This window comes from Rhodotorula toruloides (genome assembly GCF_000320785.1).
Source record: "Rhodotorula toruloides NP11 unplaced genomic scaffold Scaffold9, whole genome shotgun sequence".
Classification (NCBI taxonomy): domain Eukaryota; kingdom Fungi; phylum Basidiomycota; class Microbotryomycetes; order Sporidiobolales; family Sporidiobolaceae; genus Rhodotorula; species Rhodotorula toruloides.
In genome coordinates this window covers 535,766-563,680 of record NW_015622969.1, presented here as the reverse complement: position 1 = coordinate 563,680, position 27,915 = coordinate 535,766, and the positions used below count along the sequence as shown (strand labels likewise).

Here is a 27,915-nt window from a genome sequence, read left to right as displayed (position 1 = left end):
AAGGTACACAAGCGGCGGAGAGGGGAACAAGCTAAGAGAGGTATGTTCAGACAGACTGCGGCGAGGGTTCGACAGCTGCGCGGTGTCAACGTCGCCTGACGATTAGCGCATGCTCTCAAGGTCACTAGCGACCTACGCACGGCTGATCAACGCCTCCAATTCAAGCCTGTACGACACCAACTCCTCAAGGTCGGCGACGACGCGGTCTGTCACTCCTCGAGCAAGTCAGCTTCGCAACACTCGCTGAATCGCTGAATCGGCAGGGCGGGCTCACCACGACTCTCGCTCCCCTCACACATCCTGTACTCATATGCCAGCAAGTCTTGCAAGAGGACGACACGAGCGAGTCCAGAGCGGGCCTGCGCGGCGGTGGTCGCGTCCGCGGGGAGCTCGTCGCGGACCAATAGCGTGAGGGGATAGTGTTTAGAGAAGTTGGAGAGGGCTGGAGGGGCCACCACTGCGTGCAAGGCGGGCGATGTCAGCGGGAGTGCGGGATGCGAGCGGAGCGATGTCGGAGAGCGGGACTCACTGGTAACTGGATTGGTAGGCGTCGGGTATGCGTGAGTGGTCGAGCGAGAGTCGGTGAAGTAAGCCTGAGCAGTCGCAAGCCAACCGACAGACTTGGGTGAGAAGGGTGAGGCGGAGGAGAGAAATGAAGGCGCACGACCTCGACAAGCTGCCTCGTTAGCGAACGCTCCACTGACGCTGAGCAGTACAGCAAGAACGACTGAAGAGCCTCTCGAGCAGTCCTCACGTCTGCCCACAACGAGATGCCGGGGCGTCGAATCGTCTTGCTGTTCGCGACGCCTGTCCTTCAGCAGAAACAACGAGCAGACCAGCGTTAAGGCATGAGAATGCCGAGTAGTGCGAAGAAATACAAGGAACAGCGCAGCCGTTCCGCATTTTGCGAGTCTGCCTACCACCCAACAGGCCGGAGACAAACCTCTCCCTCCTTGAACACAGTCCGATGCGAGTGAGGGCTCTTCGAGAGCGCGGAGATGGCGGGAGGAGAAGAGGGTGCGCCGGGGACGGTGATGGGGATCGAGGAGGACGAGTCGGTGACGGAGTCGCCCGGGACGGTGAGGGGGATGGGACGGCCGTCGAGCGAGGTGGAGGTGCCGACCTCTGTGCGAGACGGGAGTTCCATGGTCAGCTTTGAGGCACGCAGCACAGGCGCGCGGCGAAAGCAGAGGAAGACGATACTCACCCTTGACGTGCCTCCCCAGCTCTGTCAAGATCTCCTTTCCACCACCCTCAACAAGTTCTTTCGCGACATCCGCACCAAGCTGTTCGCAGTCGATGACCGAGTGCACCCTCCGTGCAAGCGTGCAGAAGACGGCCCTCGTCCCGCTGAGCGAGGTGATCGTTCCGGTGAGGGTGAGCGTCGCATGGTGCGTGAGGGACGTGGACGACGGGCACGAAGGGTGCAAGCCGGGTCGGTGGGTGCAGTTGTGCAGCGAGGGGAGGGGGAAGAGGTCTTTCTTCGCGAGACGAGGCGAGATCGGTGCGGCGGGGAGGGTCTTGCCCGTGACGGGGCAGACGGCAGCGGGGTTGACGGCGGGGTGACCGTCGGGAATACCCTGCGTGTCGTCCGGCTCGGCAATCGCGATCCCGTTCGCGTTGGTGACGGCGCGACCGTTCGCGTTCTTTTTGACAAAGTCCGAGACTTGTTCGGGCGAGACGGCGACAGGCGGACCGTCCTTCTCGACGATCAAGCCGTGCGTGTCGACCTTCTTGGGCGACGAAGAAGGGAGCGTGTCGCCCTCTCCGCCCTTGACAAACACCTCCGTCAACTTGGTCTCGCACCCGACAGGGACCGAGCATCCACCCTCGAGGACACGGAGCATCATCCGCTCAGCCCTCGTCCTCCAACTCGTCTTCCAGCACTCGAGGCTGCCAATAATGGCGCGAGCACGCTCGTCGCCTTCGCGGATCTCGACGCCGATCGCGCCTTGTCCGACGGCGTGGTAGAGCGTCGGGGAGGCGACTGATGAGGTGATGCGGTGGCCCATGTTGAGGCGGAGCAGGCCGGCCGAGGCAAGGATCAAGGCCGTGTAGGACGAGTTCGGGTCGTCCAGCTTGCGGAGGCGCGTGCCAAGGTTGCCGCGCTGCGTGGGACCATGCGACGTCAGTCGCGATACACGGAAGAGCGCAGGAGTGTACACGCACCACGTCAGCAAACTTGAGTCCCGGGAACTTGCGCCTCAACTGCGCAACCCTCCTCACACTACTCGTCCCGATCACGCTGCCCTCGGGCATCTCCTCCAGACTCGTATACGGCAGCCCATCCTTGACGACCAGTGCATCGGAAGGGTCTTCGCGCTCGAGAACGGCGCCGAGCTCGCAGCCGGGAGGGAACTCGGTTGGGACATCTTTGAGCGAGTGGACGATCGCATCGACCTGGTTCGAGAGGAGGGCGACTTCGAGCTCTTTCGTCCAGAGGGCTACGGAGAGCGGAAGCGGATTAGCCATGTGCTCATGAGCGAGAGGAGCGGTATGGACGCACCTTTGCCTCCGAAAGTGTAGAGCGGTTGCGACTGAACGTTGTCGCCAAGGGTGGTCTGCGATAGAACGTGCTGTCAGTGTCCCATCACCTTCGAGGCTCTCGCTCAACCAACTGCCAGAGTTCGAGCAAGTGAGACGCAAGGAGCCAGAGTCGCCAAAACGCACCATTCCGAAGATGCGGATCTCGCACCCAGGCCAGCGCTCCTCGAGTTCGCGGCGGACAATCTCGGTCTGGACCTGCACATGAGCCGTACAAGAACGAGAGTCAGCCTGTGCACACGATTCCGCAAGTCCGCTCTCCCTGCTCGAAAGTCCGGGCAGACCCACCATGGCAAGCTTGCTGTTCCTTGTTCCCAGCGTGAACACTTCGCCCGCATAAGGATGCTGGGCCGTCGGACTAGGCGGCCTAGTCGCAGCGAGCTGGCTCATCGGGCACGCAGGCGGAGGGCGACTCGGGAACTGGGCAGTCGAGGTGGTCGGGATGGGTGGGTGGTCGGGCGGGAGTGACGAGATCATTGTTGTCGATTACTGCGAATGTAAGGAGAGACTGAAGTGGCTGCTAGCGAGGGTGGCGAGGATGAGATCGGGGATGGATGAGGAGGAAGATGTAGGCGATGCCGGGTGCTCGTTCAAGCGCGCGCGAGTCCAGCTGGCTGTAGTAGTCCTAGTGAGCCTGTCTGGCTGTTTCCAGTCGTACGCAGTCTCCAGCAAAAGAGCGAGCGAGCCGTTCAAGGCGAGGTCGGAGCGAGGCAAAGCGTCGTCGAGCGAGTTGCCGAGCGGCCAATGAGACTCGCCGCGATACCTCAACCCGCGGGAGAGCAGTGCGCTTCGTAGACGCTTTGCTGTGGACTTTCGGATGCAGTCTGTCGAGTCGCTTTCGAGCCGGAGCCAAAGGAGCGAGCCAGAGACGCGAGGAGTGGCCGCGAGTAGCGGAACACGAGCTGGCGGCGCAGTATCGCTCCAGCCGGACAGCCGCGCCTCCAGTGGACGGGTGATCGTGTGTAGAGACAGAAGAGACCGTCCATTGCCATCCGCCGTACATGCCGCCCCGATGACCTCCTTCGACTGACCTCGCCTACCGGCCGTCCCGCGTCTAGTGCTCCCAGGGGTGCCTTAAACCCTGTGCAGCGGTAACGTCACACCCACGAGGGAGAGAAGCGATCAGCAAGGATCCCTCGAGAGCTGTGTATGAGTGAGACGCACGAGGAGGACCGCTCCGTCTTGTCGTGCGCGGTAGAAGATGAAGAACCACATCGAGGCGCCTGCGTGGGTCGGATCGGAGTGCGGGCAGGATACGAAGGTTGAACATGTCCAGCCGGCGAGGAGCAGTTGCGGGTCGAGATGAGGGTGAGCCGAGGGAGGGGACGAGGAAGAGGAGGGGAGCGAGTCAGCCCGCCAGTCCGCTTGCAGCACTCTTCCAGCCTCAGTCCCCCTCAAGCAAGTCCCTGCGCGCACCGAGGAGCTTGGCAGCCATGCGGTGGCCGAGTCCTGCGCGACAAAGCGATGAGGATGCGACGGTCAGCCTGCGACGCTCCTTGCGCGGGACGAACGAGCGCGCACGTACCAGGGAGAGACGGGTAGAAGCCTCCTGCGGGCGTTGGTCGTCCGTGCGCCATTGTGTGTGGGTGGGTGAGGTTCGAGGAGCGAGGGCGATGAGGAGGAGAGGGTTGGCGAAGTGTCATTGCAGCGACTCGCTCAGATCTGCTTGGCTACGACTAGACTGCTCGCTGAGTTGACTGCATAGCCCAGCAATGCGGTCCATCTCGGTCCTCGAGGCGTCCTTCCAATCCCTCTCCCCCTCGAGCTCGACTTCGCCCTCTCCGCTCCCGCAAGACCTCGTTGCGACTACGACCGATGCAGGGACGGACACGACGTATGCTGTGACGCTTTCGAGCGAGTCGGGGTCAGAGGAGGTCGAGGTTCACGTTTGGAGGATGCCGCAGGATGAAGTAGAGGTGCGTTCAGGCGCTCAACGTCCGCCTGTCAATGCTGCCCGTTCTGCTGTGATGGCGTGCTCACTCCACCTGTCGGACCGCACAGCCCGCTACGCTCCTGAACTCCTTCCTCCCCGCTCCTTCTCCGCCAACTCTGCCCTCTTCGCAACCTTTCGTTGTCTCCTTCAAGTACTTGCCGGAAGACGACGCTCTCGCACTCGTCCTGGCGAACGGAGACGTTGAGCAGGTGTTCCTGGAGGGAGGAATGGGAGAGGCGAGGGTGAGTGCCTAGAATCTCGCGAAGGTCCCTTTGCCGCGATTCGCGTGTGCTGATGGTGCTTGCGTCTTACCGTCGATCTCGCAGAGAGAGAACGTCGGAACGTTTGATTACGGCATCAAGGCGGCTTCGTGGAGTCCGGACGAAGAGCTTCTTGCTATCGTTACCGGTTCGTTCCTGTGGTCTTTCGTTTCTCTCCTCAGATTCTCTCGCTGACGCTTTCGCTTACGCAGACAACGACCAACTCCTCGTCCTCGCCAAAACCTTCGACCCTCTCTCCGAACAACCACTCCACACTTCCTCCTTCGGCGCCGACGCCCCCGTCTCAGTCGGCTGGGGCCACAAGTCGACCCAATTCCACGGCTCGCTCGGCAAGTCTGCCGCAGCTGCAGCCGCGAAGCAGAACCCGCTTGATGCGGATTGGCTCGAGAGTGCGAGGGACGATGGGTTGACCCGCATCGCGTGGAGGGGCGACTCGGCTTGGTTTGCGGTCAACAGCCTCGAGCGCGCGCCGCCGCGGTCCGACGTCGCGGACGGTGCGGAACGTCGAGTGCGGCGGATCAGGATCTATTCGAGATTGGGCGAACACTCTTCTACGTCCGAGCCCGTCCCGGGCCTCGAAGGCTCGCTAGCGTGGATCCCCAGCGGCGAGATCATCGCTTCGACGCAACGGAAAGTCGTCGTCTCGGCGGAGGGACAGAGGAAGGACGAGTTGCAAGTCGTGTTCTTTGAAAGGAATGGGTTGCGGCGGTATGAGTTTGGGTTAAGGGAGGAAAGGGCGGAGGCGGTCCAGGTGCGCGAGCTGGGCTGGAACGCCGCGAGCGATTTGCTCGCGGTGTGGATTGAGCGGGACGCGGAGGAGGCGGGTGCAGCATCCTCACATGCCGGTGCGTCCACTTTTCTTCCACAGCCCCGCCCAGCTGACGTCTTCTTCGCGCAGTCCAACTCTGGCACCGCTCGAACTACTACTGGTACCTCAAGGCCGAGCTTGCGCCTCGACTGCCCCTCTCGCGGCGGTTGCAGACCGTGGCTTGGCATCCGGAGAAGGCGCATGAGATTGAGCTGATCGCAGCGGGTGCGTGACGGTCCGTCACAGACTGCTACTCCGAGGTGCTGATGTACGTTTCGCAGACGGACTGGAGCGGTATAGCTTGTGCTGGGAGACTTTCGCGTCGCAGCGTCCTGCGCCTCTCGACGATGGAACGGTTGCAGTCGTCGACGGAGGTTCGTCCACTCTCAGTCAATTTATCGTCTCTTAGGCTGACCCTTCGTCTCAGTCGACATCAAGCTCACGCCGTTCCGACTGCAAAACGTCCCGCCGCCCATGTCTTCTCTCGTCCTCCGCTCCTCGCGCCCACAAACTCTCCTTCCTCCCGCACACATCTCCTTCTCCGCCTCTCCCTCTCATACCTCCCCTCTCCGCTTTGCCGTCCTCTACCCCGACTCGTTCCTTGAATTCTACCGCTGGTCGCTCCCTCTCACCGGCAACGCCCAACGAAACGCCCTCGCCGGCTTGTCCGAACCTGTTCTCGAGTGGTCGCTCCAGCTCGACCCGAACGCCACGAGGCAGCGATGTGTCGCGAAGCAGTGTGCGGTGTATGGAGACAAGGTTGCGGTATTGCGGAGTTCGCAGGACGAGGAGGCGGAGGACGAGGTGTTGATCGTTGATGGTCGGCAAGGGGAGACGACCTCCGTGAAAGTCTTGGAGGGTGCGCAAAAGATCGCTGCGATGCACGAGCGGGAGAAGCAGGATGGCGGTGAGGAGAACGGACAGGAGGACGTCGATGGATTTGTGCTGGTCACCAAGTCGGGCGAGGTCCTCGAGAGTGCGTCTTTCGGGTCCTTTCGTTTACCGGGAGTCTGACGAACCGTTTGCCTCAGTTTCCGCCGCTGGCTCGGACGACTTCGCCTCGCCCTCGTCCAGCCTCTCTCCGTTCCCCGAGTTCTGCCAGACAATCCAGCACGTCCGGCTGCCGCCCTCATCACCTTCGTCCTCCTTCCGCCTGCCCACTTTGATCGGTCTCGCAGCCTCCGGCAGGCTTTACTCGTCCGCACGCCTCCTCGCATCCGACGCAACTTCCTTCACCATCACTCCCGACTTCCTCATCTACACCACCTTCTCGCACGAAGCGAAGTTTATCCCCCTCTCCACGCTTTCGACAACCCCGGCAGCCGACTTTACCGAGTCTTTCGCGCGACGAGCAGCCGGGAGCGCAGCTTCAGGTCCGAGCGAGACCATCAAGCGTGCTGTCGAGCGCGGATCGCGCATCGTAACAGTCGTGCCGAGCTCGACTACGCTCATCTTGCAGATGCCGCGCGGGAACCTCGAGACGATCTGCCCGCGGCCGCTGGTGCTGCGAGTCGTGCGGAGCTTGCTCGACAGGTGCGTCCTGCCCGTACGTTCCGAGGCTTCTTCCGCTGACGAACACTGCTTGCGCAGCCGTCGCTTCCGCGCTGCCTTCCTCCTCTGCCGCCGACACCGCATCGATCTCAACATCCTGCACGACCACGACCCGGCAGCTTTCGTTGCTAATCTGCACGACTTCGTCTCGCAAGTCAAGGATATCGACTACCTCAACCTGTTCCTGAGTGGCTTGAAGGACGAAGACGTCACGAAGACGATGTACAAGCCTCTCGTTGGAGGCGGTGTCGAGTCCTTGTGAGCGAGGTTGACCCTCGATCTCGTCCCCAGCGCTGATCGGTTGCTTCGGCGTAGCGACCCGTCGAGCAAGGTCAACACGATCTGCCGACTCGTTCGCGAGGATCTCGAGCAGCGCGACGTGTTTCACTTCGCAAATACGATCCTGACGTCGTATGTCCGCCAACGCCCGCCTGCGTACGAGGATGCGCTCAACCTGCTGGTCCAGCTCAAAGGTGCGTTTGCTTTGTAGCCCCCGCCCCGCTCATCACGCTAACGTACAAATCGAACAGCCAAGGACGCCGACCGAGCCGAAGACGCCGTCAAGTACATCATCTTCCTCAGCGACTCGAACAAGCTATTCGACCTCGCGCTCGGCATGTACGACTTCCCGCTCGTCCTGATGATCGCGCAGCAGTCGCAGAAGGTGAGTGAGCCTTCACCCTCCTCTGTTCCGTGGTCGCTCACCTCGATATTTGCAGGACCCGCGAGAGTACCTGCCCTTCCTCCGCGCTCTTCGTTCGCTCCCGCCCTTCCTCCAACGCCATAAGATCGATGACCACCTAGGCCGCCACTCATCCGCGCTGATGAACCTGTCGAAAGCCGGCGACGAGCATTTCGATGAGGCGCTCGAGTACACGAAGAAGCACGGCTTGTTCGAGGTTGCGCTGCGGGCATACGAGGGCGACAAGAAGAAGTATGAGGTGTGTGCTGTCCTCCGCCCGCTAACATATTCAGCTGACAGGCGTCGCTCGACAGATGGTCTTGTCGGCCAATGCGGAGCACCTCTTCGACCGGTCTAATTACTTCGAAGCGGCACTTCGTGAGCAGCCGCCGCTCGCACATCGTGTCCTCAGCTGACACCGCCTCGAATGCAGTCTTTACGCTCGCCGCCCAGCCGGAGAAGGCGATGCTCGCCTACCAAAGGGCTCGAGCATGGCAGGAACTGTTCACGCTTGCGCTCACGTCGGGCACGGTTGACGAGGAGGGCGTCAAGGAGCTTGCAGCGGACGTGGCTGGTGAGTCAACCGTTAAGAAACAATAGGGATGTTGCTGACGCTTGCTCTTGCGCCAGACGACCTTTCCGGCAAGAGACGGTACGGCGAGGCGGCGAAGGTCCTGCTCGACTACGGCAAGGACGTCGACACAGCAGTCGCTATTCTCTGCGAGGGTAGCCTGCACGCTGAAGCGACGCGAGTGGTGCGTATTGTCGCCCTGCTCTCCCTTCAAACTTCTTCTAACTCGATTCCGTGCAGACCGCCTTGCACGACCGGCGCGACCTAGTCGACTCGCGCATCAAGACGAGCACGCTCGAGCTGCAGGAACGTCTCTGCGAGGACTGCTCCGATCTGACCGAGCAAGTGCAGAAGCAGCTCGACCGGCTGGCGGCGCTGCGGACGAAGCGGGATCAGAACCCTTGTGCGCCTTCCGCCCGCGTTGCGTCTGTGCTTGCGCTGACACATTGTCCCGCAGACTTCTACTACTGCGTCGACGATCCGACGGCGGCGTTCGAGAACGTCGAGATCGCGCCGGACGGCATGTCGGACGCCGGCACCGCCTTCACTCGCTACACCGTCAACCCGACCACGCTCGCGAGCACAAGTCGCAGGACATCGTGCGTTTGTCCTCATCATGCAGGGCCAATAAGCTGTCCTGACCGTTCCTTTCCCTCCCCTTGCAGCAAGACCTCCGGCTCGCGGCGTCGTGCGGCGCTCAAGAAGGCCGCAGGTAAGAAGGGCACGGTCTACGAGGAGATGTACCTGCTCAACTCGCTCAAGAAGACGGCCGAGTCCAGGTTGGCGGAACTGCAGAGTGCGTTCGCTTCGCTTCTCCCCGCCCGACTTCTCGCTGACGCCTGACCTTCGCAGAGGAGACCGCCGCCCTCCTGCCCGTCCTCCTCACCCTCTCGTCCGACGAGCACCGCACCGCCGCGACGGACCTTCAATCTGCCGTCGCCGCCTTCGAAACCTTCGTCTCCTCCGCTGTCGACAGCATCTGGACGCCTCTCGAGCAATCTTGGCGCGCCGAGTCGACCGAAGAGCAGCGGATCAAGGATACGGGCGACCCGATATTGCTGGCGGAGTGGGAGCAGCGACCGAAGCCTGTTGAGGGTGAGGAGGAGACGAGGAGGGTGGAGAGGCCGGCGCTGGCGAGGGAGAAGTGGAGGATTGGGCTACTCGGTGTGTAGAAGGAAGGCAAGCGTGTGCCGTCACTGATTGAATGTAGAGAGCGCTTTGTCAAGTCATACTTCCTCCCGAGGAAGCAAAGGAAGTCTTGAGTCTCGCGGACTCGACACGCTGGCCACCGAAGAAGATGTGCAAAGCAGAGATACAAAGATGCGAACAGCGTATGAAAGGTATCGACAATGGTTGAAGCTCGTGAGAGGGAGAGAGAGGGTATCAGAGAGGAGGCCACGGAACGGAAAAAGCCTCTGCACGAAGGTGGTCAGCACAACTCGGGAAAGAAGGAATGGAACGCAACAAACCGGGATTAATCATACTAACTGCGCGCTCCGCCACAGCCTTTGACGAGAACTCCTGAAGCGCCTGGAGGACGAGATCCTTGCTCGGCGCGAGGTGTGCTGCTTCACTTCGAGCTTGTCGCATGTCGGACACCCGGTCACTTCGCTCTATCGCACGAGCTGCTGACCAGGCAGGCAACTTGCGGGCGGAGGTAACGGCGAGCTTGACTTTCTCGACGAGAGGCGGCTCCAAAACGTCGTAGAACCTCTCGGCGAGTTTGGGCGTCGTGAGAGCCTTCGGAATGGCTTGCCAACCGGCAGCTGATGACCGGAAGTGACGTTAGAACCCGTTCCTCGCCGACGCAGGGTCAAGTAGTCATGCTCACCGTTTTCCAGTTGACGCCAATTCCCTCTGAGGATCTCAAGGTCGGCGTCGTCAAGCTTGCGCGTGTCCTTGAGGGCCGACAAAACGAGACCTGGAGAGAAGAGAGCGTTCAGGATCCCGCTGCGCCAACGAGATGGGAAACATGCAGGAGACGCACCTTCCATGCCGCGCTTGTACGCCTCGACCTGGCGCGAGCGCTCCTCCTCTACTTCGCGCGCCTTCTCCCTGCGCAACAAACGACCAACTTGGTCCTCCAGCTTGGCGATCCGGAAGTCCTGCGTCTCCTTCTCCGCGCGCAAGGACCGATTATCGGCGGACAGAACGTCTTCGTTTGATGGCGCATAGTTCTCCTGTGGAGAGATAAGGTCAGCTCTGTTGCACCGCACTGTCTCCCAACTCTGCCGCACCTTCACAAGGCCGGAAGGAACAGCGTGTGTCAATACGAGCCGCCCAGGGCTGAAGGATGATGAGGAGAAAGGGGAGAGGATCGAGTGTCGCGCTGAATCCAGCGTTGTCGTGGTGCGCAGATGCCTCCAGTGATGACCGAGCAAGGCGCGAACCGCCATCTCGGCGGCGAGCGGCGGCGACTGAGTGACATGAGGAAGAAGAGGAAGGCCACAGCACGAGACCTCGCTGGAACGGCTGAACAGGTTCCTACGGACGCCAAAGTCGCGGCACCCCCTTCCCCGGCTTTGCGTCGCGGTCCTCTGCTCACAAGCCCGAACACTCCCCCCAGCAGCGACCGAAGCCTGTTGAGGGCGAGGAGGAGACGAGGAGGGTCGAGCGGCCGGTGTTGGCGACAGAGAAGCTGAGGATTGGGCTACTCGATGCGCAGGCGAAGTTGGAGCGCGGAAGGGGTGCCTGCAACGGGAACGATCATTCGCTTCACGAGGAGGAGGACGGTCGTCTCCCACCCTCAACGTCTCTGTCCTTCTCGCTCGAGTCGCAGTACTCGTCCGATTCTCACCGCAAAGCGACTGTCTACGCTATTCCGACGCGAGCGAGCGAGGTTGACCTCTCCCCACCGACCTCCTCCCTCTCCCTCCTTTCCTACACTCGTCACGCTCACCCGCCGCTGAGAAATGGCTACAACCACCTCGATCCCCCCTCTGCCAGCCTTCCAATCTCTCAAGCCCCCACCCGCCCTCACTCCCTCCATCCAAGCCCTCACCTCAACCCTCGGTTCCCTCTACCGCCTCACCATCTCGCACACCTCGCGCCAGTTCGTAGGGACGTTCGTCTGCGTCGATCCGCAGGGGAATATCGTGCTGGACCAAGCTGTCGAGTACGAGCTGGATGAGCAGGGAAGCGTGAGGGGAGAGGGGAGGAAAGTGGGATTGGTGATGGTCCCGAGGAAGTGGTGGACTAGGGTTGAGAGGATGCGGACGGAGGAGGAGCTCGAGGTGGAGTGGGCTGCCGGGGAGGAAGAGCGGAGAAAGGAGCTGCAGCAGGAGGGGTGTAGGCCGTCGTGAGGAGGAGACGCTGGATTCGAGGTGCGTTCGCTCGCCGCTTGGTCGCGGTCTGCGCTTTACTGACCCACACGCCTTCTCCGATCGCTGGCCGTCCCTACCTACAGGACTGCCCGGCAAAAGGCGCCGAGGCGATGTCTCTAGGCTCGCCAACTCGTTTCGTTCGCCTCAAGCCGCCTCGTCAAACCCAGCGGGCAAATAGCGACAGCGCAGATCACCTAAGCAGTACTTTGTGGCTCGCGCTAGACGCAGAAGCGAGGCGGAACGGAGGTTCCCATGGTGCGCTCCGTCTTTCGCTGTTCCCCGTTCGCCGATCTTGGCTGATACCGCTTCGTCGCAGACTGTCCGCGATACAGCCAATGCTTTGTTCGCTAATCACTTAGTCGCGGAAGGTGATGCTTCATAGATGGGATGGCTTGCTGTGGCTCGATTCGTGCTGCCGGGGGGGCCTGCTCGACGTTCGTAGCTGGACACTCGCTTACCGCAACACGAACGTCGATTGCGACATCACCTTCTCACTGTCACTTCCCGATATCGTGGGGACTCCAGACTGCATTGCCCTCACCAGCGCCTCAAACCGCTACTTCCCCTCCCTCTCCTGCTCGAAAACCAACACCCAATTCCCCTTCGCAACCCCAATCCTCTCGCTCAATTTCCACCCTTCCTCTCTTGCGATCCTTGCAAGGGCGTCGATAGAGCGTAGGCCGAGTGGGTAGGGGGAGGGGCGGGCTGCGATCGCCTCGTTGAACTGCGCAACAACTTCTCGTCAGTTTCGAAAAAGTGTTGGAGGGAGAAAGGGAGGAAAGGAGTAGGGACGCACGGACTCGTCGGAGCGGGAGAAGAAGCCCGTGTCGGACTTGAAGGGTCCGTAGATGAGGACTTTTGCGGAGGGTGTGAGCAGTGAGTGGGCGAGGAGGCGGCGGAAGATGCGTTGCGGTGCGTCGGGGCTGCGCGAGGGAAGGGCAGCTGGTGAGTAAAGAGGGAAGGCGGAGCGGAGGAGGGAGGACATACAAGGGCACCATGTGCAGGAAATTCGACCCAAAGACAAGGTCATACCGCTTCCCCTCCCCCTCCTCCTCTCTCAACTTCCTCCCCAGCCCCTCCCAATCACCCTCACTCATGACATCGACCTTGACCGCCGCTCTCACCCTCTCCGCTCCCTCCCGCGCAACAGTCTGATCAATCCTCTTGACGCCGAACGAGTCGCATTCGGTTGGTTGGATGGAGAGGGAGGGGTAGGTGCGTGTGAAGAGAGCGGCGTGGGTGCCGTTGCCTGAGGCTAGTTCGAGGACGAGAGGCGATGAGGAGGAGTAGAGGGAGGAGAAGAAGGGGTCGAGGGTCGGGAGGAGGGCGGTTCGAAGACGGTCGACCAGGCCTGTCGAGCATGTGTTAGTCTCAGCGGCGCCTCGACATGCAGCTCCGTCAACGTACCCTCGTAGTATGCGTCCGGCGCCAGAGTCGAAGGGAAGCGCGGCGCGTCTGCAGAGTCGGCAGGAACCTGAGCAGGAGCGTGAGTGGCCATCCTCGAGCAGTGAAGTCGCAGCTGGACAGCAGGCGTCGAGATGAGTAGCAGGACAAGGTGGTCAAGCGGGAAGAAGACCCCGCGCAGGTGAGCGGAGCTGGTTGTCGTCGCCGTCCAGCGAGAGCGGAGCGCGGCGCTGAACAGTGAGGCAGGATCCGTCCAGCTCTCTCTCTCTCGTGCACTGGCAACTGTCGAGTGCGCGGCTGGCCTTTGATCGCAAATGACGGCGAGCGGCGACGACGGCGAAGTGGGGAGACTTTGCCGGTGCTCCGCCTTTCGCCCTCGACCCCTCCCTCTCCCTCTCACTCCGACACAGCTGGGCACACTCGCACACTCTCACTCACTCACTCGACTGGACCCACAGCCGCACCGCCAAACTTGCGAACCCCTGCTCGCGCTCGTCCACCTCCCCACTTTACCTCATCTTCCCCGCCCCTCTGCCCTCGCACAGCGTCTCTGCAGGCACGCTAGCTTGGCAGGCTTCACTCTCAGGCTCCCAGCTACCAGCCAGATTGCCCGCTAGCCTTTGTGCACCCGTCTAACCGTGCGTTCCGCCGACCTTCCCTCGTTCCCTCCCCGTCCTCCTCCTGTGCTCTGTACTTACTCCGTTCGAGCGCACGCGCAGACCTCAGCAAACCTCGAAAGCTCAACCGACCCGCAGAAACCGCGCAACATGGTCCTTTCGAGCCGCGCCAGTATCCGCTCTTCGCGCTCGCGCAAGTCCGAGTTTGAGTATGGCTCCGAGTTTGGAGACGACGACTACTCGGTCGACGATGACGAGGTGAGCACGCGTTCTTCTCTCGCCAAATCGTGCAGGAGAACAAGCCATTGACTTGCGCTCTTCGTCGCCGCAAGTCAACCGGAGCCGACTTTGACGACCTCGGCCGCCGCCCGTCCGGCATAAGCCAGACCTCGTCCGTCTCCGCCGACTCGTACCTCGAGTCCGCGAGCCGCGCCATGTCCAAGTTGCAAGACCTCCACTCGATGCCCGACTCGAGCTGGAAGAAGGCCCTGACGCAGAAGAAGACGGGCTGCGTCGTCTATATCACCAAGGAGAAGAGCTATGTCTCCCAGGGACGCAGCGAGAAGAAGGGCTTTTATGCGCCCGTCTTCAAGGGCGTCCTCGACATCTCGGGTTTCGCCCCGACCGCTGTCTTTGCTGTCATGGGCACTCGCAAGCTTTGGGATGACTGGTGGGTCGCAGCCCGTATTCGACGTGGCTAATGCAGAGCTGATGATGAATCGCACGCAGGTACAAGGAGGGCTCGCTCGTCGAGAACCTTTCCGACGACTCGTCGCTCACCTACATGTGCGTGCTCCGACTCCTTCGCTTCCGCTCATACTTGCTGACGCAGTGAAGTGCAGGTGCATGAAAGGCATCGCCGGATCCTCGTATGTTTCCCGCCTTCGTCTCGGCCCAAACCTTCTTAACCCTCCTTCCCGTACGCAGCACCCGCGACCTCTCCCTCGTCGAAAAAGTCCAAGGCTCGCCCACCGGCACGATCTGTTTCGCCACGACGTCGGTCGTCACGCCCAAGGTCCCGCGCGTCGCGGGTCGTGTCCGCGCGAGTATCGCCCTGAACGGATGGGTGCTTGAGCCTATCGAGGACGGGACGAGGATCTCGTACTAGTGCGTTTCCGCGTTTACAGCTTGAACGTGATGATTACCGAGCTGACGAGTGACGAGCGCAGCCTCCACGTCAATGTTCGCACCTTCATGCCGTCGTTCGCCGCGACCAAGTACCTCGCTCGCCGCCCGACCGTCATCGCCCGCATCGCCGACTACCTCTCGACGCACGGCGCGCCGCCCATGGTCCCCTACGACCCCGAGCCCACGGCCTACAGCGGCTCGAACGGCGGACAAGGCGGCGAGTTGAACGGGATGGCGGTCGCCGGCTCAGGCGGCAGCGGCGGCCGTCGCCGCCGCGACTCGGTCTCGAGCAAGCGCTCCTCCCGCAGTACCGGTACCGCCACGAGCGGTGGGGCAGTCGGTCTCCCTCCGCACGTTGAGCTCGTCAAAGACGGCGCGTCGTACGAAGCTGTCCAGACCGCACTCAAGTTGTTCAAGGCGACGCTGTCGCAGGGTAGTCAGGGTGGGTGGAGGACCGCCAAGGACCCGGATGGGACGAGGATTTGGATGAAGGCGAAGGACGGAGCGAGGGGCGAGACGGAGTTGCCGATCGTCAAGGGCGAGGCGGAGGTTGAGAATGTCACGACCGAGCAGGTGCTCGGTACGATCCTCAACGAGTCGGCTAGGAGGATTTGTGAGTGCTTGTCGCTTGAGTGAGATGGTTGGATAAAAGCTGACGGTGGTTGAGCGACGCAGGGGACCCGCGTATCGACTCGCTTCAGCCTTCCGGCCTCGACAACGGCTTCGACCAGGGCGTCGTCCTCGAGGCGAACAAGGGCATCTTCCCGAGCGTCAAGTGAGTGGCCCCTGATTGTTCCTTGGGAAGCACCCGCTAACGTCTCGTTCCGCAGGCCATTCCACTACATCGTCGGAACCGGTGTCGAGCGCGAAGACCCGGCTGACCAGCACGGTCAGATCCTCTCCGTCTCTCGCTCGGTCGACGCGGATGTGAAGAAGCCCAAGGGCTCGCAGCTCGGCCAGGTCGACTTTTCCGGCTACCTCCTCGACCCCGCCGCTCCTCACGCCGTCAAGGTCACCCGCATCGCCCAGCTCGACGTCGCCGGCGCAAAGCTCAACCCGGCCACGTACAAGGTCCTCTCGACCGAGCTTGGTCTCGGTCCGCGCCGCCTCGGCGAGTTCATCGACGAGTACGGCTTCGCCCCGTCGTTCCTCCGCTGGGGCTCGGGTCCCGCCGAGCTCATCGGCACCTCGAAGCCTGGCGACGACATCGTCAACGGCAAGGTGACGTTCTCGATCGGCGGCGAAGGCAAGGGCACCATGTCGGACGGCAAGCAAGTCTGCTGGCTCCAGTGGAGCAGCAAGATGTACCCTCGCGGAATCGACGTCACCCTCGACCCGCCCGACGTCGCCGAAGTCGCCAAAGTCGAGACGCCCGACGGCCAAGTCATGCTCGAACTCGCCTGGACCGAGAAGGTCAAGCAAGGTGCGCTCCTCAAGCTCTCGCAGTCCCTCGAGGGAGAGGGTACCGAGGACGTCTACGTCGGTGGCGAGTTCCTCGACAAGACTATCACGGCTTCGGGCGGACCGGCGCCGAAGCGCAAGGCCAACGCGCCTCCCCAGCCTCAGCGTCGCGCGTCGAGCTCGAACAATGTCGCCGAGGCGGCTGGCGCTGGCGTTGCCGGTGCCGCTGCGGGTGCAGGTCTCGCCAAGGCCGGTCGTCGTGGCAGTCAGAACAAGGACGGCGCGCGCTCGCCGCCTCCCGTCGACAGCGGCTCTCCTCCGTTCCTCGGCAAGGCGAAGGGCGCAGGAGCCGACGCCGAAGGCAGGAACGCTACGGTGAGTCGCCTATGCCGTGAACTGGAGCTGAATGCTTGCTGATGACTTGTTCTCGCGCAGGCCACCTCGTACGCTTCCGAAGGCGGCGCATCAGCGACCGCTTCGTCCGGCGGCATCCCTGCCAACGCCATGCTCATCATCAACAAGGACCTCTACTTCACCCAGCAGCAAGTCATCGTCATGGTCGCCTTCGTCGCCGCGGCCTACGTCTGGGGCAAGATGGCGTAGAGACGTTTCCTCCCCGACTCGCCCACGAACACTCGCTCGCTCCGCTCTTCCGTGCTGTATTTTCTGTTCCTCCTCTCGTCGTTGATATGTATGATGTGACCTGTGTAGCTCGACTTTATAGCCAACCTGAAAAGCCTGCTGTTGGGATCTGCTCACGCGCCGACGGACCGAGGAGAGCGTGCATTACTGCTGAGCATCGAGGAAGCGAAGACTACTGGGTTGACCGAGAAGAATGGCGAGCGAGAGAAGCAAGGGCTCGGTGGGAAAGAGGGAAGGGAGGCGCCTCAGGCCCGGTGAGGGCACGAGACAGAGACGTGGTTCGGTCTCGGCTTGTAGCATTGAGTGGTGAGACCGCTGTACTGGTCGCAGACCACCGCGAACCTGTTAGGGGTGTTCGCGAGACGCGTATCAGCGGTAGTCATGCGACGATGGCGGAAAGACTAGACGCACTGGTCGATGCAGCTCCGGCAGGTCGAGACGAAGCCGCTGTCATCGATGTACTGGCCAGTTATAATGTAGTCGACACCGTCACCGTGAGGGTCGATCTCGGCGTAGCCGTTCGGGCAGACCCGCGCGCATTTGTTGTTGCGGTCGATGAATCGGTTGCTTGAGCTGCGATATGCGAACCATCAGCTAGGGGCGGCGAAAACGGGTACGAGATTGAGACGCACCACGCCGTCGGTCCAGCAGGCGTGCACGACGTGGCGTACGCCCAATCGTTCGAGCAGGCCGAGCAGTAGCCGTCTGCGAGCTCGACGAAGATCAGCTTGGGCTTTCGAAAGACACCGATGACTGTCGACGCACTCTTCGGGTAGAACCCATCCGGCTGACCGTAGCAGTCCGCCTCCGAGATGCAGTAGTTGTTCAGCCAGACGTAGCCTGCCTTGCACGAGAGGGTCGCCGAAGCGTCGCAAGTCGCGGCGCCGTCACCGTACTTGTCGGTGCAGGGGTAGCAGACGTGACCTGCGCCGTAGTCGTGTCAGCTCGCCGCTGAAGCGGAGGAAGCGGGCGCCATAAGACGAAGGAAGCGCCGGAGCGAAACTCACCGACGGCGTAGGTTCCAGCCGGGCAAGTCGGGATGCACTGCCTCTGCCAAAGGTAGAGCTTGTCGCACGTGAGCGCGCCGTCGGCGTCGCAGGTCAAGGCGTCGGGGTCGGTGCAGGGCGTGCAGACGTGGTTGTCCGACTTAGCCCAGAAGCGAGTCGGGCAAGGGTCGATGCAGGCCGCCTGGTAGAAGAACTTGTTGGTGCTGCGCGGGAAGAGGCGTCAGTGGGCAGAAAACGAAACCGAGAAGCGGTTGACGAACCAGGTGAGAACGGTCGGCGACGTGCAGGTCTTTGCGTCGGGGTCGATGAGCGTGCACCACTCGCAGTGGCGGGCTGCAAGACTCGAACGTCAGTGTGGACGTCGCAAAGATGGCAAGAGAAGCTTGACGCACTCGCAGGGTCAGACCAGGTCGAGCTGTCGCAGTTCGGCGCGGTCACGCAGTTGCCGTCGATGTTGAGATAGAGGCGCTCGCCGTTCGAGTTGAGACCGCAGGACGTAGCAGCGTGAGGGCCGGTGCAGGAGAGCGCGCCGGGGTCGCAAGCCTGGCACGACTTTGTGTCTGCGAAGGGAGCCAAAGCGTCAGCTTGGGAAGGTCGACAACGGTCGAGGCGGCGGAACGAGCGCAAACGCACTGTCGTCGGGGTAGTATGCGGCAGGGCATGCGTTTCCGGTGTAGCTATATGAGGAACGGGTGAGTTCGCGGCGAATGAAGCGGCGAAGGAAGGAAGAAAACTCACCAATCGCCGTTATAGAGGTACAGCTGCTCGTCGCGGTCGTTCGTCGCGCTGTTTAGATCGTCCATGAGCTGCCGCACTGAAAGGAGCGCAGAGAGAATTCGCAGCTCACCAAGCCGTCGCGAGTCCAGCGCCATTGCCCGTGCAGGCGGCCTCTCCGGCGTCGCAAGTCGAGCAGACGTTGTTGGCTGTTGTCGAGGAAGCGTCAGCTCGATCCAAAACGTGCATAACGATGAGACGCACCATCATCAGCCCAGAAAGCACCGCTCGTCACGCAAGCGTCGGCAGACACGCAGTCACCGCCCTGGGTAAGGTACGATCCGCTCGCGCTACGAAGTAAGGGGGATCAGCGATCCGCAAAGGTGCGCTGAGCGTCTTGAAGGAGCGTAACGCACCATTGAAGAGCGCTACCTTCGCCGTTGCCTTTGCACCGGATTTCGTTCGGGTCGCAAAGCGTGCAGACGTTCGTGACTGCAAGCAATCAAGTGAGCAAGCGCTCGGATGGTCTAGAGAGAACTGAGCGCACTCGGGTCAGCCCATGTAGTGATAGGGCACGAGGCAGCTTCAACGCAAGTTCCGGTCGGCGCAGAGTCGCGGCGGGAGAGACGCCGGTGCTGCTGGCCGCGACCGTTGTGAAGGTCGAGGAAGAGCGTAGTGCCGTCCGAGCGAGTCCCGCTGCGAGGAGAGCGGTATTAGCGAAGGACGAGGCGGGAAAGGGAGGAAGCCAGCATACCAGGTCAATGCGTCGTTGTCGCCGTTACCGACACACGTCGTGACACCGTCGAGGCAGGGCTTGAAGGTGTTCGTCGCTGTCGAGACTCGGTGTCAGCGATTAAAGCGCTTGAGAACATGAGGGAAGGCGACGTACTCGAGTCCGGGTAGTAGCCAGCAGGTCCGACCCATGGCAAGATGCACTTCTTCGTCGGGGTGAGGTAGAGCTGAGTGCCCGCCGAGTCCTTCGCGCTGCGAGACATGCAGAGCATCAGCGAGGTCCAGCGAGAAGCGGAGGAAGGAGCTCACCAAGTCTTCGCACCGTTAGCGTCGCATGTCAAGGCGGTCGAGTCGCACTTGACGCAAAGCCCGTCCTTCTTGTCGGCATAGTAGCCGGACGGGCAGTGGAGAGCGCACTCGCCCTTGGGCGTGAGAAGGAGTTGGTCGTTCTTCTTGTTCTTGCCGCACGAGGTGGCGCAGCCCTTGCCCGAGCAGGTGCACGTCTTGACGCCGGCGTCGCAGGTCTTGACGGTGTGGTCTGCGAGAAGCTCAATATTCAGCGAGATGTTGCGGTAAGCGGAGACCGATGAGAAAACGCACCCGTCGAGTCGCCGTACGAGCCGTCAGGGATCTTGGTCGCCTCGACGCATACGCCGTTGAGGAGGTACTTGGTCATGCAAGCGGTGGCGGACGTCTTGCCGCTGTCGGAGCAGGTCAACGCATCCTTGTCGGCGCACTTGCGGCAGATGTTCTTCGTCGGCGCGTCGTCGGGCCAGGTGTTGGCAGGACAGTCCTTGACGCAGGTCGTGCCGTCGAAGAAGTAGCCGTTGATGCTGCGCGATAAGGTGCTCAGTTTGAGTCGCTCTTCGCAAGAAGTTGAGGACTGACCAGCGAGTCGGTGTAGCCGCATCGCTGCAGGCGAGGTAAGGTTCCGGGCAGGAAGCGCAGGTCCCGTTCTTGGCGTCGAAAGTACCGGTAACACAGCGAGACCAGCACTTGTCGCTGGCCGGGCTGAGGAACTTGCCGTCGCGGCAGACGCAAAGGGTCTTGTCCTCCGAGAGGGTGAAGCTGCGTGGTGCACGGCCGAATCAGCGAGAGTACGGAAAGGCGCAGCATGAGGACGAAGGGACGGCTGAGAAAAGCGTGAAGGAAGAGCTTACCCAGGATCGCACTTGGGCTGGCAGACACCGCTGCGCAGGGTGTTCGGCGCGCGGCAGACGCATCCGCCCTCTGAATCAACGTTGATGTCAGCCGAGATGCATGAGGAGAAGGAGAGGATGCCAAACTCACGGTAAAGAGGCCATTGGTTCGGCGGGCAGCTCTGCTTGCAGTAGGCGGACTGTTTGTTGTCGATGTAAGCCTGCGTGCACTCGCCGGTCTTGCCCTTCGTGACGGTGCGGTTCGGGGCGCTGTCGACGGCGATGACCTTGGCCTTGACTGCACGCGCGACGATGTCGTGGCTCGAGCCGAAGAACGAGTCGTGCGATGCCAAGGCCGGGACGGCGAGAGCGAGCCACAGCAAGGGAGCTCGCATGTCGCTGGAGGTGGCGAAAAAGAGTGTGGGTAAAGAGCGTGGGTGAGTGGAAGCCTGAGAGTAGTGAAGGGAGGGAAAGAGAGGCAAGGAGCAGAGCAGCCAAGTCGTTCGGATCCGCGACCATCAATGGGACATCCAGCATTGTTCTAGCCTGGCTGGACGGAGTTCCGCCACGCACACGATCGTGAGAGAATACGCGAAGAGGGGAGCGAGCGAGCGGTGCGAGCGGTAACCCTGAATGCAAGTCGCGCAGGCGTCGCGCGCCTAGAAGAAAGGCCGGAAGTCCTCAGTCGGCCCCTGTGCCGAGATCGACGACGGCGTTACGAGCAAGGCGAGGTATTGAGGTGAACAGTCGGATGTCAAGGAGCTGGGCGAGGAGGAGGAGGAGAGTTGGCCGCCAGCAACACCGCTTCACGACGTGTGACAGGCTAGAACAGCTCAGACAGCCTGATTGCCACTCTTTCTGTGCATCTGCGTCTCCAGCAAGCCACCGCGGCCGTGTGGAACGCTCACTCCCTCCTCCGACAGACCGCCTCATCAACGAATCTCACACCGCGACACACACCCGCTAGGGCAGCGCAAAGATGGTACGTGCAGCTAGATGTAGTTCACACAGGGCGAACGAGCTGATCACCGCGCCCACTCGTTCCGCACAGCTCATCTTCTCGGTTCTCAAGACGCTGCAAGACCAGGAGCTCACTGTCGAGCTCAAGAACGACATGGCGATCCGCGGGCAGCTCAAGTCGGTCGACCAGTGCGTGAAGCCTCCTCTGGCAGTCGCTTCGAGGGACTCCAAGCGAGATTGACTGACTTGCTCCTCCTCGCTCAGATTCCTCAACATCAAGCTTGACAACATCCGCGTCTTGGACGAAGAGCGGTATCCTCACATGGTGCGTACTGTCTTGCGACCGTCTGCGGCCTCGAATCAGGCCTCGCAAGCTGACTCTCGCCTCACACGCCCAGATCGCCGTCCGCAACTGCTTCATTCGCGGCAGCACAGTGCGATACGTGCAACTCCCGCGCGCAGCAGTCGACACGCAACTACTGGAGGATGCGACTCGGCGAGGTGCGTTGTTGTTTTCACCCTTTCGCGAGGTCGAGGCGGGACGAAGATGTGGGGAGCAGGAGGAGAAGTGAGCTGACCGTCGTTCGTTACGCGCAGAGGCGGGCAAGCAGCGATAGCCTCGACGACTGGCACGCCTGTAGAATACCCTGCTGTCCCCGTTGGCCCGCCCTCGTGCAATCAGGCCGTTGTATACTTCCTCGGGTCCTCAAGGCTGTGGTGGGACGCGAGCGGGCTCCTTCGACGAGACTTGCGCGGGTGCAGACGAGCTGGGACACTTCTGACGCTCTCGCTGGACGATGCCAGGTCGTCAATGATGCCTCGGCGCGGCGTGACTGCAAGCTGACCGTCCTCGTCCCCGCTTTCCCTCCGACACTTCACGCGACTTGCTCACCCTCGCAGCTAGACACGCCTTGCCTTGCTTACAGCCTACGACATACTAGAACACGACCACGACGCATCACGCACACACTCCCCGTCCTCCGCTCGTCTCGTTCCGCCCACTCGATATGTCTCCGCAGCAGTCAAATGGCTTGTCGCCCGTCAACCTCGCCATCGGGGCCGGAGTGTCGGTCTTTGAGGTGTACGTACCCTTTCGCGCGTTCTCTGCCGAGTCCGGACGCGATCTGTCGAGGTTGTTAGCCTGCGCTGACATTCCCCACCTGCGGCTTTCGCCTCGCTGTTCTTGCTCCCGCTCGTTCTCGCCATGCAGGACGACACTGGGTCAGCCGTTCGAGGTCCTCAAGACGCATATGGCCGCGAACCGCCACGACTCGTTGCGGGAAGCGATCAGGAAGACGACAGCGAGGGGCGGGATTCGCGGCTTCTACCAGGGCTTGATTCCCTGGGTGCGTCGAGCTCTCCTATAGTCACCCAGGCTCAAGTTTCCTGGACGAGCGAGCGGAGACTAACGCAGCGACTCAACGCCAGGCCTGGATCGAATCCTCAACCGCCGGCGGAATCCTCCTCTTCACGTCCTCCTACGTCGAGTCGTTCACGATGGGCCACGGCATAAAGCCTGGTGCGGCAGGACTGCTGGGCGGAATCATTGGCGGCGCGGCACAGGCGTACTTGTCCATGTGAGTGCGGTCGCGGTTCTCTCGCTGTTCTCCCACTCCTCGCACGTCCTCGAGAGCGCCGCTACGGCTGATGTGCTGAGGAAAGGCGGATGGATTGAGTGCTGCAGAGCTGACGAGCCTTCCGCGTACAGGGGCGTCTGCACCCGCATGAAGACCGCCGAGATCACCCGCCAGAAAATCGCCGCCGTCTCTTCCGTCCCGGGCCAGCCCGCACCGCAAGCGCCATCGACGATGGGAGTTTTCATGGACATGTGGCGCAAGGAGGGGATCAGGGGAATTAACAAGGGTGCGTCGCGCTTCGAGGCAGCTTGCGTCGATGCGAGGTCCTGCCGAACGATGGCTGACTTGTGAGCAAGGGTTGCACAGGCGTCAACGCTGTCGCGCTCAGGCAGGCAACGAACTGGGGCAGCAGGTGCGCCAGCTTCGCTTGCGGTTGCTGAAAGGTCTCGTTGCCGAGCTCCGCCAGCTGACCAGCTGCCTTGCTGCACACAGGATCGGAGTCGCTCGTGCTGCAGAGCAAGCGATCAAGGAGTTCAAGGGCAAGAAGAAGTCGGATGCGCTGAGTCCCGGCGAGAAGGTCATCGCGTCGGCAGTCGGTGCGTTTCGCTTCGTCGTTGCACTCGAGTTGGTTCGCTGACGCTCGGATCGCTGCAGGCGGAGCACTCGGCTGCTGGAACCACCCAATCGAGGTCATCCGCGTCGAGATGCAGTCTCTCGTCTCGCCCTCCGCCAAGTCCGCCGCGACCGCCTCCTCTACTGCCCGCCCGCAGAACCCGACGATCCTCTCGACCGCCAAGTACATCTACCAGGAGAGCGGCATCCGCGGTCTCTTCAGGGGTGTCTCGCCGCGCATCGCTCTTAGCGTTTGGAGGGTGCGCTCACAGCTCTTCGACTGGCTCGAATGGAGACTGACTTCCGGCTCCTTGTAAGACCGTTTGCCTCGTCTCGCTCGGCGACCACGTCAAGGAGATGGTCAAGAAGGACGTCGCTGCCAGCGTGCCCGAGTAAGCTGCACCGCCCAGAGCTTAGTTACCGCCCGTTTCTCTCCTTCTTAGTTCGCCTGTATACTCTCGCTGTCCCGCCGTACCCAAGCCTTTGGTTGTCCCCTTTCTGCTGTAGCTGTCCATCCGTACATCCGTAGCCCTTGTTCAACTCAGCCTCTTCTCTCGTAAACGCGGTGCCCGAGAGGAAGTGACAGCTAGAATTAGTACTGCAAGTCGTTCTCATCCTCCGTCACTCTCGACAGAATCACTTCTACCGCAGACCTGCCGTCTACGCCGTCGAAGTCGGCTCCTTGATGACGGGCGCCGCCGGGGCCTTGGGCTTCTCGCCCGTGCAGCCAGGTCCGTACCGCAAAGTCGGGTCGATCTTGCGCTCCGGGTCCCTGAACTGCCTGACGAGGTCGTCGGTCACGGCCGCTCGGCGCTGTACGGGACGAAAAGCAAGATTCAGCGGCGGGGTTGCGAAGGAGGGGAATGAATCGGACGCACCTCCTGGAATGCCTTGACGAACTCCTGCAAGAGCGCGATCGTCTTCTGCTTGAGCTCGCCAGTGAGGAGCTTGCCGGCACGGTAGTCCTGCGAGTAGAAGCAGGTCGTCAGAAGCTGTACGCGACCTGGAGCAAAAGGTCGGCGGACGCACCTGGGCAATCTGCTCGACCTCGGCGTCGTCGTCAAGGAAGAACGTCAAGTACTGGTAGCTGACGTCGACGTCGGGGTTTCCACCCTTCTCGCGGTGTTCCTCGATCGAGGTCTGTCCGCCGGAGAACGCATACTTGTTGATCTTGGTCTTGATCTCCTTCTGCGTGTCGGTCATGTAGATCGAGCTCTCTGACGCTGAAGCCGACATCTTGCTCTGCGCACCGAGGAGCGAAGGGATGAACTTGGCATGGATGAGGGCAGGCTTCTTGTACTTGAGGCGCTGGGCGCACTCGCGCGTCAGGCGGAAGTACGGATCTTGGTCGATGGCGCAGGGGATGAGGGCGGGGATGTCGGTCTTGTCGCCGAAGATTTGCGGGAATGAGTTGGAGAAGGAGGGGGCGGCCTGGATCGCGACGAAGTGCCACTTTCCGACGTTGTCCCTGCGCGAGACCAGCGTCAGTGTGGGAGTCGCAGGACAAGAGAACGATGCGGACGCACTCAAGCTTGAAGCCGAACGTCTGTTGACTCTGGCGGGCGGTGATCAAGCGCGAAATCTTGACGACGTTGCGGTAGAACGCGCCGCTGAAAATCAACCACCTCATCAGCTCACGTCGGAGTCAGAAAGCGAGACCGCACGAACCCGACGTAGTCGAGGTCGGAGAAGATGAACGTCTTTTCAGGCTTGAAGCCGCACGCGATGATGTCCTTTGCGTTCTGGAACGCGAACGAGTGGCACTGCTCGAGCTTGAGCGAAGGCTTGAAGAGGAACTTCTCATCGTCTGTGCCGGTTCGGGTACTTCTCATCAGCTTACACATTCTGAGGGAGAATCGGCTGAACGAGGCGTCCCCTCAACGCACCGGTAAGCTGGATGACAAGCGGACAGTCGAAGACGTCCTGAAGCCACTGAGTGAAGATGAAGGGAATCATGTGACCGAGGTGCATCGAGTCGGACGAAGGACCACGACCGGTGTAGAGGTAGAACGGCTTCTTCTGCTCGTAGCGGTCGAGAATGAGGTTGAGCTCGCTGCGGGTCGTAGAGAAAGGTCAGTTGCACGCCTTTGCAGGAGGCAAAAGATGCGGAAGGCGCACCGGTGAGAGAAGAAGGTGCCTCGTCGCAGAAGGAGGTGAGGCTTGCGGCCCGTCAACCGCTCAAACCGCTCGAGCAACTCGTCGTCGATCCGCCGCGTGCCAAACTGGTCGATCAAGTGGTTGTAGTCGATAGCCATCTGTTGCGGAAGGGCACGGCAAGAAGAAACGGTAAATGTCTGTAGATTGCGCGGGGAGACGCCTTGATACGGAAGGGCACGGAATGAGCAGACGTGAACGGTCGTTATGAATTGAGGAAGATATGAACGGAGTCGAATGAGGTGCATGGAGGGAATGGAAGGTATCGCAGATGCTGGGGTAGGCGGCGGTCGAAGTGATGCGAGGGGATTCTTTCTAGTGCCCTTCCGTACCGTCTCTCTCGCCGCAAAGCCACTCAAGCCTGACGAACCTGGACACCCTCGACGACCGCGCCCTGCACGTCCCACGGCGTGACGACCTGCTCCGTCTGCGCCGAACCGCTTGCAGTCGCGACTGCGGGAGGCTCGTCGATCTCGAGTGCCGGAGTCGAAGGGACCGAGACGGTGCCCTCGGTGACCTCGCTGTAAACCGACAGAAGCGCACGTCAGAACCAAGGAAAGAGGACGGTCATAGGTGTGTGAAGCAGAACGCACGGAGGGACGGGCGTCTTGGCACCGTCAGCGCGAGCGTTGGCACGCGCAACACGCTCAGGCATGCCAAGCTCGAGAGTCGACAACGCCTCGGCCATGGCCTCTTGCGCCTTCTCCGACTGACGGCGGCGGTGGGTCATGGTGAGGGCTGCGAGGGAGAATAGCAGTGTCAGCGCGTGTCCATACAATATTTGGCAGCTCGTGTAGCTCGTTGGAGTGCCTAGGCGGGAGTTCAACCGGCCTTGACGGACTGCAATCCGCCTAAGAACCCGTGGACGGGGAGGACAATGCGACTAGTCGCCCTCGCCGCCCTGAAGCCCGCCAGATCTGTCGCACGGCCAAAGAGAACGCAGTACGCACCCTCAGGCTCCTCGCCCTCCATGCTAGCAAGCTTGCCCGTCACTTCCTCGCGCTTGCGGCTGGCCTCCTCGCGGCGCTCGCCGCGGGTGATTGTCTCAGGGTCGGGCAGGTTCTGCGAGGCGAGTTCGCGAGAGAGGTCGGACGGGGTGCGTCGGATGCTGCCCGACCGCTGGGGAGGAGCGAGGGTCGACATCGTGTGGTGGAGCGAGTTGGACGAGGTGGTAACGGGCGAGACGGGATAAGGCGGGTGCGGCTGGGCGATGGAGTGGTCTAGTGCTCTGATGAGTCTGCTGTAGCTCTGTCGTCGCTAGGCGAGGCGAGCGAGAGAGGTTGTGGACTGGGAGGACCGTCTCGCAGCGGGACGAGGTCGACTAACGCGCCAGGCTCACTAGGCGGAGCTTTCGAGGCTTTCTTATGACTGGACAGTCAATGCCTCTCACCCGCTGAGACCGCCAAAGGACTCGAGGCGAAGGGGGTCCCCTGCTCTCACGGAAATGGAGTCGGAGCGGTGACATTGCACAGTCTCGGGCGCCTACTGTGGTCCTTCTACGTATTACGCGTGACGACAAGGACGTGTACACCTTCGCACACCTGGAAGGAGCCTCGCGCAAACCCCTCAAGCATCCTGCCGTCGTCGTTCGTCGCGCCCAACTTCCCCCAGCCTCAGTTCACGCGTTCACGCCCACCTATGCGCCGGCCGTTTTCCATCAGCGTCAGAGAAGACGCCCGTTGATGGCGTCGAAGTCAGTAGCAAAGCTGAAGGCGGATGAGGAAGCGCAGAGACCGCAGAAGAGGCGAGCTGAGCAGAAGAGCTGTGCTGAACCACGCAGAACGATCCGATGCAGAGCTGTCCGCCTCATAACCCTGAATACGTCTCAGCAATAACTCCCCTCCTTCGTCATCTCACCTAGGTCTAGTGACAGGCTCAAGAGGAGGGATCAGGCGAGGACGGGTCGAACAGCTCGTGAACAGCGTGGGGCGCGGCGGGGACAGCGAGAACTGTGCAAGAAGTCCAATTCAGTCGTATTGAGCAGCCCAGCGAGCCCAAAGCGCGGAGCAGAGTGGGTCGTCGGAGAACAAGGAGGGCGTCGAGCAGGTCTGGTGTCGACCGTCAGCCCCTGCTCGTCGCGGTAGCTCAGGAACTGCTAGCAGAGTCTCTTAGACAGCTCTCGCACGCCAGACAGC

At 61.6% G+C, this 27,915-nt stretch overlaps 11 protein-coding genes across 11 annotated transcripts; 5 read left to right on the top strand and 6 right to left on the bottom strand.

Annotated features, from left to right (window-relative positions):
- Positions 1-916: 916 nt before the first annotated feature.
- RHTO_08149 (hydroxymethylbilane synthase) lies at positions 917-3,021 on the bottom strand (the record flags this gene model as incomplete). The annotated part of the gene is made up of 6 exons (XM_016421803.1): positions 917-1,125; positions 1,208-2,108; positions 2,170-2,444; positions 2,507-2,561; positions 2,671-2,742; positions 2,833-3,021. The coding sequence occupies 6 exons, from the start codon at positions 3,019-3,021 to the stop codon at positions 917-919; spliced, it is 1,701 nt and encodes a 566-aa protein (XP_016273915.1).
- A 577-nt stretch (positions 3,022-3,598) lies between these two features.
- On the bottom strand, positions 3,599-4,121 carry RHTO_08148 (uncharacterized protein; the record flags this gene model as incomplete). The annotated part of the gene is made up of 4 exons (XM_016421802.1): positions 3,599-3,625; positions 3,709-3,767; positions 3,961-3,993; positions 4,070-4,121. The coding sequence occupies 4 exons, from the start codon at positions 4,119-4,121 to the stop codon at positions 3,599-3,601; spliced, it is 171 nt and encodes a 56-aa protein (XP_016273914.1).
- A 135-nt stretch (positions 4,122-4,256) lies between these two features.
- Positions 4,257-9,542, top strand: RHTO_08147 (elongator complex protein 1; the record flags this gene model as incomplete). Its single annotated transcript, XM_016421801.1, has 19 exons — positions 4,257-4,460; positions 4,546-4,719; positions 4,804-4,885; positions 4,950-5,603; positions 5,657-5,791; positions 5,848-5,940; positions 5,994-6,542; positions 6,598-7,099; positions 7,157-7,375; positions 7,433-7,590; positions 7,648-7,781; positions 7,837-8,058; positions 8,114-8,177; positions 8,233-8,373; positions 8,430-8,554; positions 8,611-8,773; positions 8,828-8,969; positions 9,036-9,166; positions 9,223-9,542. 19 exons carry the CDS (start codon positions 4,257-4,259, stop codon positions 9,540-9,542), a joined length of 4,212 nt encoding a protein of 1,403 aa, XP_016273913.1.
- Positions 9,543-9,753: 211 nt separating this feature from the next.
- On the bottom strand, positions 9,754-10,766 carry RHTO_08146 (uncharacterized protein; the record flags this gene model as incomplete). Its single annotated transcript, XM_016421800.1, has 5 exons — positions 9,754-9,785; positions 9,840-10,136; positions 10,202-10,291; positions 10,358-10,550; positions 10,608-10,766. The coding sequence occupies 5 exons, from the start codon at positions 10,764-10,766 to the stop codon at positions 9,754-9,756; spliced, it is 771 nt and encodes a 256-aa protein (XP_016273912.1).
- A 516-nt stretch (positions 10,767-11,282) lies between these two features.
- Positions 11,283-11,672, top strand: RHTO_08145 (Like-Sm ribonucleoprotein (LSM)-related domain protein; the record flags this gene model as incomplete). The annotated part of the gene is made up of 1 exon (XM_016421799.1): positions 11,283-11,672. One exon carries the CDS (start codon positions 11,283-11,285, stop codon positions 11,670-11,672), a length of 390 nt encoding a protein of 129 aa, XP_016273911.1.
- A 577-nt stretch (positions 11,673-12,249) lies between these two features.
- RHTO_08144 (protein of unknown function DUF938) lies at positions 12,250-13,191 on the bottom strand (the record flags this gene model as incomplete). The annotated part of the gene is made up of 4 exons (XM_016421798.1): positions 12,250-12,417; positions 12,490-12,616; positions 12,681-13,044; positions 13,101-13,191. The coding sequence occupies 4 exons, from the start codon at positions 13,189-13,191 to the stop codon at positions 12,250-12,252; spliced, it is 750 nt and encodes a 249-aa protein (XP_016273910.1).
- A 673-nt stretch (positions 13,192-13,864) lies between these two features.
- On the top strand, positions 13,865-16,846 carry RHTO_08143 (START-like domain protein; the record flags this gene model as incomplete). The annotated part of the gene is made up of 9 exons (XM_016421797.1): positions 13,865-13,972; positions 14,047-14,384; positions 14,444-14,500; positions 14,557-14,583; positions 14,642-14,821; positions 14,884-15,455; positions 15,518-15,617; positions 15,673-16,618; positions 16,679-16,846. The coding sequence occupies 9 exons, from the start codon at positions 13,865-13,867 to the stop codon at positions 16,844-16,846; spliced, it is 2,496 nt and encodes an 831-aa protein (XP_016273909.1).
- Positions 16,847-17,130: 284 nt separating this feature from the next.
- RHTO_08142 (extracellular matrix protein FRAS1) lies at positions 17,131-20,872 on the bottom strand (the record flags this gene model as incomplete). Its single annotated transcript, XM_016421796.1, has 20 exons — positions 17,131-17,227; positions 17,297-17,458; positions 17,518-17,590; positions 17,651-17,809; positions 17,893-18,095; positions 18,153-18,225; positions 18,285-18,452; positions 18,526-18,569; positions 18,631-18,678; positions 18,740-18,815; positions 18,871-18,956; positions 19,023-19,098; positions 19,154-19,302; positions 19,361-19,436; positions 19,496-19,590; positions 19,648-19,876; positions 19,939-20,171; positions 20,227-20,406; positions 20,499-20,568; positions 20,629-20,872. 20 exons carry the CDS (start codon positions 20,870-20,872, stop codon positions 17,131-17,133), a joined length of 2,541 nt encoding a protein of 846 aa, XP_016273908.1.
- A 584-nt stretch (positions 20,873-21,456) lies between these two features.
- On the top strand, positions 21,457-22,054 carry RHTO_08141 (U6 snRNA-associated Sm-like protein LSm2; the record flags this gene model as incomplete). The annotated part of the gene is made up of 5 exons (XM_016421795.1): positions 21,457-21,459; positions 21,529-21,626; positions 21,702-21,762; positions 21,836-21,938; positions 22,035-22,054. The coding sequence occupies 5 exons, from the start codon at positions 21,457-21,459 to the stop codon at positions 22,052-22,054; spliced, it is 285 nt and encodes a 94-aa protein (XP_016273907.1).
- Positions 22,055-22,444: 390 nt separating this feature from the next.
- On the top strand, positions 22,445-24,022 carry RHTO_08140 (mitochondrial carrier protein; the record flags this gene model as incomplete). Its single annotated transcript, XM_016421794.1, has 8 exons — positions 22,445-22,518; positions 22,648-22,783; positions 22,866-23,014; positions 23,146-23,300; positions 23,381-23,426; positions 23,507-23,610; positions 23,669-23,886; positions 23,945-24,022. The coding sequence occupies 8 exons, from the start codon at positions 22,445-22,447 to the stop codon at positions 24,020-24,022; spliced, it is 960 nt and encodes a 319-aa protein (XP_016273906.1).
- A 264-nt stretch (positions 24,023-24,286) lies between these two features.
- On the bottom strand, positions 24,287-26,923 carry RHTO_08139 (tryptophanyl-trna synthetase; the record flags this gene model as incomplete). The annotated part of the gene is made up of 10 exons (XM_016421793.1): positions 24,287-24,439; positions 24,505-24,591; positions 24,656-25,094; positions 25,153-25,236; positions 25,295-25,433; positions 25,513-25,679; positions 25,745-25,881; positions 26,151-26,301; positions 26,374-26,518; positions 26,731-26,923. 10 exons carry the CDS (start codon positions 26,921-26,923, stop codon positions 24,287-24,289), a joined length of 1,695 nt encoding a protein of 564 aa, XP_016273905.1.
- Positions 26,924-27,915: the final 992 nt, after the last annotated feature.